General features: G+C 48.2%; 1 protein-coding gene across 2 annotated transcripts in view; it reads left to right on the top strand.

Annotated features, from left to right (window-relative positions):
• The window catches only part of MYO5B (myosin VB), an 81799-nt gene that overhangs the window by 59706 nt on the left and 8205 nt on the right, over positions 1-13888 (top strand). Inside the window, exons 20-31 of one of the 2 annotated variants that reach the window (XM_082075253.1) lie at positions 183-339; positions 1571-1810; positions 4298-4537; positions 5998-6082; positions 6229-6377; positions 6526-6645; positions 7053-7190; positions 7404-7466; positions 9402-9641; positions 10241-10338; positions 13261-13459; positions 13752-13845. In XM_082075253.1, the coding sequence (XP_081931379.1) occupies positions 183-339; positions 1571-1810; positions 4298-4537; positions 5998-6082; positions 6229-6377; positions 6526-6645; positions 7053-7190; positions 7404-7466; positions 9402-9641; positions 10241-10338; positions 13261-13459; positions 13752-13845 (1823 nt within the window). Of the gene's footprint in view, positions 1-182; positions 340-1570; positions 1811-4297; positions 4538-5997; positions 6083-6228; positions 6378-6525; positions 6646-7052; positions 7191-7403; positions 7467-9401; positions 9654-10240; positions 10339-13260; positions 13460-13751; positions 13846-13888 lie in introns of both variants that reach the window. The other variant, XM_082075252.1, reaches the window with a different exon arrangement.

Here is a 13888-nt window from a genome sequence, read left to right as displayed (position 1 = left end):
GTCATTCTAACGAAGCCATGCTACCGGCTGCACTTTTCTTAGCCGTACTGCTGGGATGGTCTTTCTTCAGTACCATCAAGCTACTTTTGGACAAAAGGTCCAGTTTAAAACTTAATATGATTTTTTTTTAAAAAACATGATGATTTTAGGGGTTTTTGAACCTTTTTTCCTGTGCTTTTTAGACTTGCCGAGCACCTGAGGAGGACGAGAGCGGCCGTCGTCTTCCAGAAGCAGTTCCGAATGCTGCGCGTCCTCCGAGCTTTCCGAAGCGTCCGCAACGCGACCGTCACCATCCAGGCCTTCACTCGGGGCATGTTTGTCAGGAGGATTTATCGCAGGGTACGTCTCCACGGGGTGTCTTGGCGTCAAAAGAACCCGGGAATGTCTTTATTGTGGCCGTTTTGACGTTTGCCGAAGCCGACTGGTGTTTCCGGAGAGCACGCGGTGATGGGGAGACGTTGCCATTTAAAGCCGTGCGAGCAAAAATGATCTTGGCAGGGGCAGCTCGATGAAATGAGTCATTCAGATGCCTTAAGGCATCGTGGTAAGCTGGAAATGTCGCTTGATCTAACCCAGACTCGGCAAAATACTCATTGGCAAAGTGATTTATTGAGCCGTGCTGCAGGTGGGAAGAGCCGTAGGGTTTGTTGTGGAAGGTGTCGAGTCATTTATCGCTATAAATCCATCCTGAATTAGTTCTTTGTGTGCTAAACCAAGAGTTGAAAGCAATGAAATAAAGGTTTGTGACAGTAGGTGATACGGTGAGTGGTCAAAAAAGCAAGAACAGCTTTGGGGAATCTTGTGTCTGCTCTTCAGGTCCGGCCTTACTTTGGTAGTCAGCTAAATTTATGCTTAATTGGATGGTCATGGGGTAATTAAAGAAGTCAGAGGCACGATGAGCCCGTCCTGAGGGCAATCAAAGTTACGTGGTGACCCACTAGAGCTCAGGGATCCAATCGCATCCCGACTTCACACAACCCCTTTATTCCCAACTAAAATTTGCGGGTGCAAAGAAAACCTGAGGGTGAAAGAAGAGATTTGGAAGAGAAGCTGATACGGTGCCTTTTCCATCCCAAAATAATAACAGCAAAGCGTCTTGTGATCTGTTATTTACCTGCCGTATAATTTATTCACGTTGCGGGGGCGGAACACAGAAAGAAATCAATGTAAAACCTGGTCTGGTGAGTTATATCTGAAGCTGAAGGGGCAGCAAGTTAATTACTAAGTGTTGGTGTTAATGGCGGTTTTATTTTGCTACCGATGGATCTTGTGGATCTTTGTTCTATTTTGAGGGGGTCCATAAAGTCCCACTTGAGCGCAAATGTCCCCATCGAGTCCTCACCAGCCAGGAATGGGGTTTGAGGTGCCTCTTCCCATCTATAAAAGGATGTAAAATACCAACCTCCATCTCCATCCATCACCTACCAGGACTCTCCTACTTGGAGACGACCTCTTAAAGACACTATTAGAAGCGTTGACGCAACGTTGCAGCAAAACCAGGGCTACGGCTCCCTTTGTGGGTGACTTTTCTCCCTTAATTGTCGCATTTCTGCCCGTTTTTTCTGTATAGATCCTAGCGGAACACAAAGCCACGATCCTCCAGAAGTACGCCCGTGGCTGGTTGGCCCGGACTCGCTTCCGCCGGGTCAGAGGCGCCACCATCGTTCTGCAGTGCTACTACCGGCGTATGAAGGCCAGGCAGGAGCTGAAGGCGCTGAAGATCGAGGCCCGCTCAGCGCAACACCTGAAGAAACTCAACATCGGGATGGAGAACAAGGTGGTCCAGCTTCAAAGGAAGATCGATGAGCAGGTATGTCTTGCGCTGGGACAAGTTGGGGTCCTGCTTCTGCTTCGTCTTTCTTCTGTTGCCCTTTCTGGGAAGGATTTGATCTCATGATGTTTGGAAGGATGTCGTGGTGGTGGCAACCATCTAAGGGTGGCCAAACACTTGTAAGGGTGGGACACCACCATGGTAGATGCATTTGGATCTTGGGGCTCCACCTTGGTGTTGTTTTCTTCTGCTTTGCCTCTCTTCCATTGTCCTTCCTGGGAAGGATTTGATCTTCTCATGACGTTTGGAAGGATGTCATGGTGGGAGCCTTCTGCTGCTGGCCAAACACTCGTAAGGATGGGTCATCACCATGGTAGATGCACTTGGATCTTGGGGCTCCACCTTCGTGTGTTTCTGCTTTGCCTCTTTTCTCTTGTCCTTCCTTGGAAGGATTTAGATCTCATGATGTTTGGAAGGATGTCGTGGTTGGGGGAGCCTTCTACTGCTGTCCAAGCACTTGTAAGGGTTTGACACCACCATGGTAGATGCACGTGGATCTTGGGGCTCCACCTTCGTGTGTTTCTGCTTTGCCTCTTTTCTCTTGTCCGTCATGGGAAGGATTTGATCTCATGATGTTTGGAAGGATGTCGTGGTGGTGGCAGCCCTCTCCTGTTGGCCAAACACTTGTAAGGGTGGGACACCACCATGGTAGATGCATGTAGATCTTGGGGCTCCAGCTTGGTGTGGTTCTGCTCCTGCTTTGCCTCTCTTCTGTTGTCCTTTCGGGGAAGGATTTAATCTTCTCATGACATTTAGAAGGATGTCATGGTGGTGGAAGCCTTCTGCTGGTGGCCAAACACTTGTAAGGATGGGTCATCACCATGGTAGATGCACTTGGATCTTGGGGCTCCACCTTCATGTGTTTCTGTGTTGCCTCTTTTCTCTTGTCCTTCCTTGGAAGGATTTGATCTCATGATGTTTGGAAGAATGTTGTGGTTGGGGGAGCCTTCTACTGCTGTCCAAGCACTTGTAAGGGTTTGACACCACCATGGTAGATGCACGTGGATCTTGGGGCTCCACCTTCGTGTGTTTCTGCTTTGCCTCTTTTCTCTTGTCCTTTCTTGGAAGGATTTGATCTCATGATGTTTGGAAGGATGTCGTGGTGGTGGCAGCCCTCTCCTGTTGGCCAAACACTTGTAAGGGTGGGACACCACCATGGTAGATGCATGTAGATCTTGGGCTCCACCTTGGTATGGTTCTTCTCCTGCTTTGCCTCTCTTCTGTTGTCCTTTCGGGGAAGGATTTAATCTTCTCATGACATTTAGAAGGATGTCATGGTGGTGGAAGCCTTCTGCTGGTGGCCAAACACTTGTAAGGGTGGGTCATCACCATGGTAGATGCACTTGGATCTTGGGGCTCCACCTTCATGTGTTTCCGCTTTGCCTCTTGTCCTTCATGGGAAGAATTTGATCTTCTCATGATGTTTGGAAGGATGTCGTGGTGGTGGGAACCTTCTCCTGTTAGCCAGACACTTGTAAGGGTTGATCATCACCACGATAGATGCATTTGCATCTAGGGTCTCCAACTTGGTGTGGTTCTGCTTTGCCTCTTTGCTCTTGTCCTTCCTGGGAAGGATTTGCCACCACCGTGATTTCCAAACATCATGACAAGATCAACCTTCTACTGGTGACCAAACACTCGTAAGGGCGCGACAGCACCACGGAAGTGCAGATCATCTTGGGTCTCCACCTCGGTGTCTGAAGATCTTCCTCACTAACGAGCTACAGAATAATCGTTTGATGTAGGAGGGTTTTCCCACCTACAAGTTACCACCGTGTTGCTTCCAAGGATTTGAGGGATGAGTATAAACGCTGAGTAGGACCCGATCTATAAACGTGACCTTTTAACAATGCCAATTAACTTGGGAAGGAAAAAATAAATGGCAGGTGAGCGGAGAGCAGCACTCGGATCATTTTTTGCCTCGCTGTGGAAGAAAATGTTTCTATTTCTGCTGCTTCAGCTCATGCATGAATAGAGATGCAAATACTCCCTGTGCCCCTGAGGGAGAAAAGATCCTTCTCTGAAAACATTCAGACCTGGTATTTGCTCCAGCACCCGTAACGCGGCCTATTAATTCAGTTTCTAAATCAGGGGAGGGATTTTTTGCACAAGAAGATAAAACATTTCGGTGCATTTATATAACGTTGAAATCTCAGTTTGCTGGCGTCTAAAATCATATATATATTAACCTCGGGACACAAAAGCACGTGGTGGAAAATGAGCAGAGATTGTGGATTCCCCTTTATAGGTGGGGAAAACAGCGGAGATTTATGAACCACAGTGATTCCTTTCTCAGGAGCTGGTGCGAATCTGGTGAGCAAAGCTCTGAGAAACAGCCAAAGGTTTTATTTGCAGGTTATCAGGACGCTCATTTGCTCATTATCGGAAGTTTGTTAGCCACCCTGCTTGAGGATTTTGACGCTTTTTGCACGTATTGATATATTTTCTTCTCTTTTGGGGCTGCAGAACAAGGAATACAAACTTCTGAGCGAGCAGCTCTCTCTGCTCACGTCAACACACTCGTCCGAGGTGGAAAAACTGAAGAAGGAGCTGGTGCAATATGAGAGGAACCAGCGCGGTGACGACAACCAGCTCGTGAGCCTGCAGGAGGAGATGGAGCAGCTGCGGCTGGAGCTCCAAAAAGCCCACGGGGAGAGGAAGGTGGTGGAGGACACCTACGCCAAGGAGAAGGGTTTGCTGAGGAAGGTGCGGATTTGTTGTAGCTCATGTTTTGTAGGCGCTCTTTGCAATCATAGAATCATTTTGGTTGGAAAAGACCCTCAAGATGGAGTCCAATTGTTAACCCACCCCTGGCACTGCCCCATGTCCCTGAGAACCTCAGCGGTGTGTATTTCCAACCCCTCCAGGGATGGTGACTCCAGCACTGCCCTGGGCAGCCTGTTCCAATGCCCCACAGCCCTTTGGGGAAGAAATTGTTCCCCGGATCCAACCTCAACCTCCCCTGGCGCAACTTGAGGCCGTTTCTTTGTGTCCCTGTGTCCCCTCAGCTCCTGTTCTCCAGCTGAACCCCCCAGGTCCCTCAGCCGCTCCCATCACACTTGTGCTCCAGCCCCTTCCCCAGCTCCGTTCCCTTCTCTCCACTCACTCCAGCACCTCAAGGCCTTTCTTGGGAGGTGATCCCGCCACCCCTCTGGCCGCCATTTGGAGCCCTGAGGTGATTCTGGTGCCCCTGGTGCCGCCATTTTGAGCCCTGAGGTGATTCTGGTGCCGCCATTTTGAGCCCTGAGGTGATTCTGGTGCCGCCATTTTGAGCCCTGGGGTGATTCTGGTGCCGCCATTTTGAGCCCTGAGGTGAGGGGCCCAAAGCTCCCCCAGTGCCCCCCCTGCCATGAGCAGGGACATCTTCACCAGCTCCGGTTGCTCAGAGCCCCGTCCAGCCTGGCCTGGGATGTCTCCAGGGATGGTTCAGCCACCACCTCTCTGGGCAACGTGTTCCAGGCTCTCACCACCCTCAGGGCCAACAATTTCTTCCTTATTTCTAATGTAAATCTCCAATCTTTCAGTTTAAAACCATCACCACGTGTCAAAAGTCACACTCCTGAGCTTTCTGGATCTCTTGAGTTGATCCAACACTCCCACCATTGCACAACAAACTGTTCTAGTGGCAGAAAGAGACTTCAGAATGAATCTTTCTTTTTCCAAACAGCAAAACCAGACCTTTTATCTTGAATTTCTTTGGTCCTCAGGTTCATTTTGAATAAACTTTGCCCCCATTCCCATAACCTGAGGTACGAGTTTGGTTTCCTGCTGTGAATTCTTGTGGCTACTCAGGTTAAATCCTCACCAGGCCTTTTAGTAGGAAAATCCTAAATACCATAATTCTTACAAGATTCAGGGAGGCCCGAAACCAAATCTCATGAGCAAATGGTTCCGGTAGAACATGAAATAAGGCCTGAAACCACCATGAGCGCTCGCTGCTCAACATCTTCCATTAATTGCTGTTAATTGCTGTATACACACTCCAAAGGCCCTGCTGCACACTCTAGTAAATGTTCTGCAGTAGCGTGAAGCATTTAAATGACTATAATCTCATGATATCAAGTTAAAAAAGCCACAATTATTTAATATTAATGCTCATATTCACTGTATTCATCTTAACTATGTAAGTTGCTCGAAACAATCAGCAGATTGTCTTTTTTTCATAGCGAATATCTGACTTGGAAGAAGAAAACGCGCTCCTGAAGCAGGAAAAAGAGGAGCTTAACAGCAGGATTCTGTGTCAATCTGAAGGTAAATATGTATATATTTATATACTTACAGCATTGGAATGCCTCTGCTAATTTTATTAATTAGTACTTGTCGCATGTTTTTACAACAAGTTAATTTTGGAGGTGAAGATCGTAACGTCTTTTAATTTTTTCTTCCTTATTTGAAAGACGAATTTGCCCAAAATACAGTTGAGGAAAATATCCAGATGAAGAAAGAGCTGGAAGAAGAAAGATCTCGATATCAGAACCTGGTCAAAGAATATTCGAGGCTGGAACAGAGATACGACAACTTGCGGGATGAAATGACGATTATGAAGGTAACAAAGTGAAGTGTAAGGTGACAATTGAACCTTTATACAATTAACCTTAGTGTATAAACACATATTTGCTCTCAGAAATGATACTTTGGGAGGAATCCTTCTTTAAACACTGAATATCTTGTATATCCGCGTCGCTCCTTGGCAGCAAACCCCGGGACACAGGAGAAACCCGTCCAACCAGAGCAGTTTGGAGTCCGATTCCAATTATCCGTCCATATCGACCTCGGAGATCGGGGACACTGAGGACGTCGTGCAGCAAGTGGAGGTACCGCATGGGAAATCATAGAATTCATCGAATCTTTGATCATTTAGCTTGGAAAAGACCCTCAGGATCATAGAGTCCAACCGTTAACACTAAACCTCATCTCTGTGTATTTTCAACCCCTCCAGGGATGGTGATTCCACCACCGTTCCAATACCCAACAGCCCTTTGGGGAAGAAATTATTCCGAATATCCAATTTTTCCTCCCAGCGCCTCTTTTTACGGCACTTTAATATTTCTGAACCGCTTTGAGAGCGTTTGTTGAAATCAAGTGAATCGGTATTGGCTGTGCTCTAATATTCCAGGTTTCTAAACAATTAGTATTTGATGCTGTGGGGTTATAAAACTTGACTTTTTCTCCTATTTTTCATCGAATCATAGAATTTTTATCATTTTTTTCCGCTCTCCAGGAGGTCGGGATGGACAAAGCAGCCATGGACATGACCCTTTTCCTAAAGCTCCAGAAACGGGTGAGGGAGCTCGAGCAGGAGAGGAAGAAGCTGCAAAACCAACTGGAGAAAAAGGAGCAAGAGAGCAAGAAATCCCAGGTAAAAGCCGATTTTTCATCCATCCTAATATTTCATGGCTTCCCTTGGTCGCCCGATGTCTTCTAAGCAATTCTAGCAATCACTTCTACGTGTTGCCGGAACTCTGTTTAACGGTGATTAATACCATTATTACGGTGGAGCCGACTGTCTCGTGTCGTGCGCCGCTTCCTGGCTGCTTTTATATATGAATTAATATCTCTTGAATCCACGCAGGTCATCGAAACGAAGCCTGAAGTGACTTCGGACCACGAGGATTTTGCGTACAACAGTCTGAAGGTGAGTGAGGAGCCTCCTGCTTGGTGCCGTCACCTATGGCGTGGATCCAAAAGCCAAAAAAAGGTGGAAATAACCCCAAACCTCCTATAATTTGATCCATCAGCACCTGGGCCGGGCTCACAGATGTTTCTCTTTGGGTCAACATCTGTTCTGCTCTGGTAGATTCATCACTGAATCGTTTTGGTTGGGAGAGACGCTCAAGTTCATCAAGTCCAACCATTAACCCACCAGATATCTCTAGATATAAAATCAATCCATAAAATCCACCGAGAAAGGAGTAGAGAAATAATTTAAAGGTAAATTCGGAAAGGAATCCAGGGTGTTTTTGCAGCAAGATGTCCAGATGCTCATCTATTCCGCTCACACCTCTGCTGTGCTAAAACCGGCTATTGCTAATTTGGAAGGATTTATAATTATCAACACCCGTTTCCTACGGAAACGAGGTTTCCACAGCTGTGCTGGCTACACACTGTAAATTATATAAATTGTCCCCAGCTCTTTTTGGAATTATTAGATTTCCAAAAAAAAGCAGATAGTGCATAGATAAGAGGAAACAAAGGTGAAAAGGTGCTAATGGTTGGACTTGATCTTGAGGGTCTTTTCAAACAGCCATAGTGGGAGTTCGCACAGCCGTCACTCACCTAACGAGTCCTGTAACTCAGCGTCTTCCCACCTCATTTAATGAATTTAAAGACGAGGTAAACATTGTGGGGCTTGCGGTGATTTCTTAATTGTGAAGGAGAAAGGGATGGACAAGAAACCAACGTGGTCTACCTTGACTTGAGTGAGGCATTTGACACAGTGTCCCCCAGCATCCTCCCAGCTGAACTGAGGGAGTGCGGCTGGATGAGCGGGGAGTGAGGTGGAGTGTGAGCTGGCTGAAGGGAAGAAGCCAGAGAGTCGTGGTCAATGGGCAGAGTCCAGCTGGGCCTGTATCCAGTGCAGGGCCTCAGGGGCAGTGCTGGGGCTGGGACTGTTCAATATATTCATCAAGGATTTGGCCGAGGGAATAGAGTGACTGTCAGCAAGTTTGCTGGTGACACCAAGCTGGGAGGAGTGGCTGACACGGCAGAGGCTGTGCTGCCATCAGAGACCTGGACAGGCTGGAGAGCTGGGCGGGAAAATGGAATGAAATAGAACAAGGGCAAGTGTAGAGTCTTGAATGTGGGCAGGAACAGCCCCAGGTTCCAGTGTAAGTTGGGGAATGAGCTGTTAGAGAGCAGCGTAGGGGAAAGGGACCTGGGGGTCCTGGGGCCAGCAGGGTGACCATGAGCCAGCACTGGGCCCTTGTGGCCAGGAAGCCAATGGGACCTGGGGTGGGTTAGAAGGGGGTGGTCAGTAGGTCCGAGAGGTTCTCCTGCCCCTCTGCTCTGCCCTGGGGAGACCACACCTGGAATCTTGTGTCCAGTTGTGGCCCCTCAGTTCCAGCAGGACAGGGAAGTGCTGGAGAGAGTCCAGCGCAGCCACCAAGATGCTGAAGGGAGTGGAGCATCTCCCGTGTGAGGAAAGGCTGAGGGAGCTGGGGCTCTGGAGCTGGACAAGAGGACACTGAGGGGGGACTCATTCATGTTTACAGATCTATAAAGGGGGAGTGTCAGGAGGATGGAGCCAGGCTCTTCTGGGTGACAACCAGTGATAGAACAAGGGGTAATGGGTTCAAACTGGAACACAGGAGGTTCCACTTAAATCTGAGAAGAGACTTCTTCTCAGTGAGGGTGGCAGAGCCTGGCCCAGGCTGCCCAGGGGGTTGTGGAGTCTCCTTCTGTGCAGACATTCCAACCCGCCTGGACACCTTCCTGTGGAACCTCAGCTGGGTGTTCCTGCTCTGTTGGGGGGATTGGACTCAATGATCTTTTGAGGTCCCTTCCAGTCCCTAACGTTCTGTGATTCTGTGTTTGGCTTCTCTACGGTGGTACTTTTGCGTTTGTTTTCCAGAGGCAAGAGCTGGAGTCGGAGAACAAGAAGCTGAAAAACGAATTAAATGAGCTGCGCAAGGTTATTGCGGAGCGAGCAACCCACAACAACTCGGCCAACGATGGCCAGGAGAGTTACAACCTCTTGCTGAACCAGCTGAAATCGGCCAACGAAGAGCTGGAGGTGCGGAAGGAAGAAGTGCTCATCCTAAGGACGCAGATTATGAAGGCGGCTCAGCAAAAAGAAACGGGGAAAAACACGGTAATTGAGCGGGTAATGTGGTTTCTTTGCCTTTTCCGGCGCTGAAAATGTGCCCGAGTGATGCCATCTCTGCTTCGGCCTTCGGGCGTCAAGATGGTTCAAGGAGGTTCTGTAGGGTTGGTTAAGATACAGCCCGTGATGCGTGGCCGTCCAAGATGTTCCCCGTGATGTTTTTGTGACGACTGAATTATTCCGCAAAGAAACAGGATGGGGAAAAAGATCTTTTGGACCAGATTCTGCTCACTGGTGAAGCTGGAATATGTTCTTACATATTTTACAGCCTGGCCCCATCGCAGCCGAGGGCTTTTTTCTTTCGAGCTGGTTGCATTTGTATTGAAAAGTTTCCCTTGGGTTTTTTAATTCATCGTGTTATCATTCCTGGAGGTTTTGGTGCGGTTTGTATTTCAACCCTGATCTCCCAGCTTCTCCGCATCCTCTTTCCATCTCCCAATTTCACGCATGCGAATTCCCAGAAGCTCTTTAGCCCCGAGGAAACTCACGTTGAGGCCGCTCGCGACTTTTTGGGTCTTAGGAATTCTAAAAAGCAAGAGGGAGATGTGCAGGGTGTCATTTTATTACGTTTTGCTTGTCGGCTTTAGGAGAACATCACCAGCAACGCAAGCTGGCCCAACAGCGACAAGCACATCGACCAGGAGGACGCGATCGAAGCTTATCAGGGGATGTGCGAGACAAACCGGTAAGCGCGGCCTAAATTTCTTTCTCCAGCAGCAGGAGGGTTTGGGCAAAATTGGGCTCTGGACTAAAAGTGAATGAAACTTGGAGAGTTATCAGCTTTTGGATCTTGGGTATTGAAGAGGTAGGTGTGTGATGGGTGAGGAGCGCTCGGCATCGGGACAACGTGTCCCCAAGGGGACGAGATATAGAGAAGGTAGAAAAACCAACCTAAAATTGAATCAAAGAAATAATTTGCATTCAGCAAGGTAGTCGAAAGATTAAGTCGTGGATTAATGGCTTTTAATAACACTACGTCCCCCAAATTCCTGCCGTACTACGGGCTGGATTTTCTGAATTTGCAGCTATTTTATATTTGAGTCCAGATATAGTTTAAAACTTCATATTTCAGCTTCTACTCTGTGCTGGGCACCCGGAGGCTCATCCCTGGATCACAACCAATGTTTAGATTGATGATTAGTGATTTACTTAATGACTCATTAATCACCACCAGCTTCCCTGTTATATAGCCCAGGTAACGATATTAGAAATAATAACCAGGCAGCTCGAAGCACATCAGGTTTAGACTTTTAAATGAATTTCGGTGATAACTTGCAAGCGATTTCTGTAGAGAACGGGGGGTATTTTAGTTGTTTTTTGCAGGACTGGCCGTGTCTTCACATGGAAAAAACATTTAGGATAAAGGAGAAATGAGGTTTTGTGAGTCCATTTGACTCATTTTAGGCTTGTTTGAGGTCTACCCCGTATTGTCGGAAATTCTTTTGGCACGTATTAATTAATCTAATTAGCTCGGATTTCTGGTAAAAATAGGAATATCTCTGGAATGATGGTAACTTGCCAGGTGGTTGGATTGGCTGATCAATTAATAAAATAAATGAAGAAAAAATTAATAAGGATTCTGCATCTTTTCCCCTTCTGCTGCAACTGACCTTTCGTCTTTCTCTGTCCTCTCGTTTCCTTTTCTCTGCCCTTTATTTCTAGCAAGACTGAGGACTGGGGGTATCTCAATGAAGATGGAGAGCTCGGCTTGGCTTATCAAGGTTTAAAGCAAGTTGCCAGGTCAAAACACTCTCTTTCTTTCTCCCCTACTGTTTCCTCTTCTCCTTTGGTTTCTTTCTCTTCCTTTGCTCTTGGCCTGTTGTCCTCTTTGGGGCCTGTTGTCCTCTTTGGGGCCTGTTGTCCTCTTTGGGGCCTGTTGTCCTCTTTGGGGCCTATGGTTTTGAGGCCCGTTGTCCTCTTTGGGATCAGCCAAACGAAAGGAATCAAGATCCTCTAATTTTCAAACGAGCCGCCTTGATTCTAATTAGGCATTGCTAGTGTTGGCCGTAGTCACTGATGACGGAGCTGTGTTTCAACCAAGGGTGACAGGACAAAATATTAGCGAAAAAATGGGAGAAAAGCTGCTTTTGGCGACTTCTGTCAGTTGTGTATCATGTTTTTGGTATTTGTATGGCATGGAATACGAGGAAACAAATCTTTTCACAAGTCAGCAGCGATGTTTGAAAGGGGCGAGTGAAACAAATCCCGATCAAGTTGAGCTTTTGAAAAACCCGCAGGTGTTGATCTGTGTTGCTTTTTTGCTAAGGGGAAGAGTAAAGGAACTCAAATTTGTGAGTCTCAAGGCCTATCAGGGCTAAGAGGGTCATTAGGGGCAGTCAACATGGGTGCAACAGGGGGAAGTCGTGCTTGACCAACCTCATTGACTTTTATGAGGACATAACAAGACGGATGGATGATGGCAGAGTGGTGGACGTGGTCTACCTTGACTGGAGTGAGGCATTTGACACAGTGTCCCCCAGCATCCTCCCAGCTGAACTGAGGGAGCGCGGGCTGGATGAGCGGGGAGTGAGGTGGAGTGTGAGCTGGCTGAAGGGAAGAAGCCAGAGAGTCGTGGTCAATGGGCAGAGTCCAGTTGATCCTGTATCCAGTGCAGGGCCTCAGGGGCAGTGCTGGGGCCGGGACTGTTCAATATATTCATCAATTATTTGGATGCGGGACTTGGATGCTGCCATCCAGAGACCTGGACAGGCTGGAGAGCTGGGCAGGGAAAATGGAATGAAATAGAATAAGGGCAAGTGTAGAGTCTTGAATGTGGGCAGGAACAGCCCCAGGTTCCAGTGTAAGTTGGGGAATGAGCTGTTAGAGAGCAGCGTAGGGGAAAGGGACCTGGGGGTCCTGGGGACAGCAGGGTGACCATGAGCCAGCACTGGGCCCTTGTGGCCAGGAAGCCAATGGGACCTGGGGTGGGTTAGAAGGGGGTGGTCAGTAGGTCCGAGAGGTTCTCCTGCCCCTCTGCTCTGCCCTGGGGAGACCACACCTGGGATCTTGTGTCCAGTTGTGGCCCCTCAGTTCCAGCAGGACAGGGAACTGCTGGAGAGAGTCCAGCGCAGCCACCAAGATGCTGCAGGGAGTGGAGCATCTCCCGGGTGAGGAAAGGCTGAGGAAGCTGGGGCTCTGGAGCTGGACAAGAGGACACTGAGGGCGGACTCATTCATGTTTACAGATCTATAAAGGGTGAGTGTCAGGAGGATGGAGCCAGGCTCTTCTCAGTGACAACCAGTAACAGGACAAGGGGCAACGGGTACAAACTGGAACACAAAAGGTTCCACTTAAATTTGAGAAGAAACTTGTTCCTGGTGAGGGTGGCAGAGCCTGGCCCAGGCTGCCCAGGGGGGTTGTGGAGTCTCCTTCTGTGCAGACATTCCAACCCGCCTGGACACCTTCCTGTGGAACCTCATCTGGGTGTTCCTGCTCCATGGGGGGATTGCACTGGATGAGCTTTCCAGGTCCCTTCCAATCCCTGACATTCTGGGATTCTGTGGGAAACATCTCCCAGGTTGGTTGATTTTGAAGGATCTAAACTCAAAACAGTGGCGACCGCCACGATACCAAAATCACGGACCCATGGGTACCGTCCCTTTCTCAGGTTGCTGGAAGCGCAGCTCCAGGAGCAGAGACGAGAGCACGAAGAGGAGGTGGAAGCTCTGAAAAACGAGGTGGACGCCATGAGAGAAGAGTTGGAGAAACAGCAACAGGCTTTTCTGCAGAGCCTGCAGCTCTCGCCGGAGGCCCAGGTGGAGTTTGGACTCCAGCAAGAAATTACACGGCTCACCAATGAAAATTTGGTAAGAGAATATATTGAAAATGTAGCCTGAGCGGGGGAGATGTTTTGGGTGATGTGTTGTGAATATTTACCTGCTGTATGTTACTTCTAGAAGAATCAGGCGCGTGACATCCACAATGTCCGTGGTTTTGCTGAGCAATCCAGAAATAACACGTCTCTTCTTCTCCCAAAATGCTCCCACCATGTAGTAGTGGTGCATTGACTGCGCCTCCAGCCTCAAACTCACCCCAAATGAGTTGCTTTGGGGTTTAATTTCTTTATTTTTTGATCCCAACACGGCTTCTGTTTTGCAGGATCTCAAAGAATTGCTCGAGAAGTTGGAGAAGAACGAGAGGAAGCTCAAGAAGCAACTAAAGATTTACATGAAGAAGGTCCAAGATTTGGAAGGTGACTTGGCTGTTGGTAGATATTGGGCTTCTGGTTCTCCACC

This window comes from Streptopelia decaocto, assembly GCF_964273445.1.
Source record: "Streptopelia decaocto genome assembly, chromosome: Z".
In the NCBI taxonomy this organism is placed as follows: domain Eukaryota; kingdom Metazoa; phylum Chordata; class Aves; order Columbiformes; family Columbidae; genus Streptopelia; species Streptopelia decaocto.
The sequence above is the reverse complement of the archived record's forward strand: the minus strand, read 5'-3'. Positions and strand labels throughout refer to the sequence as shown.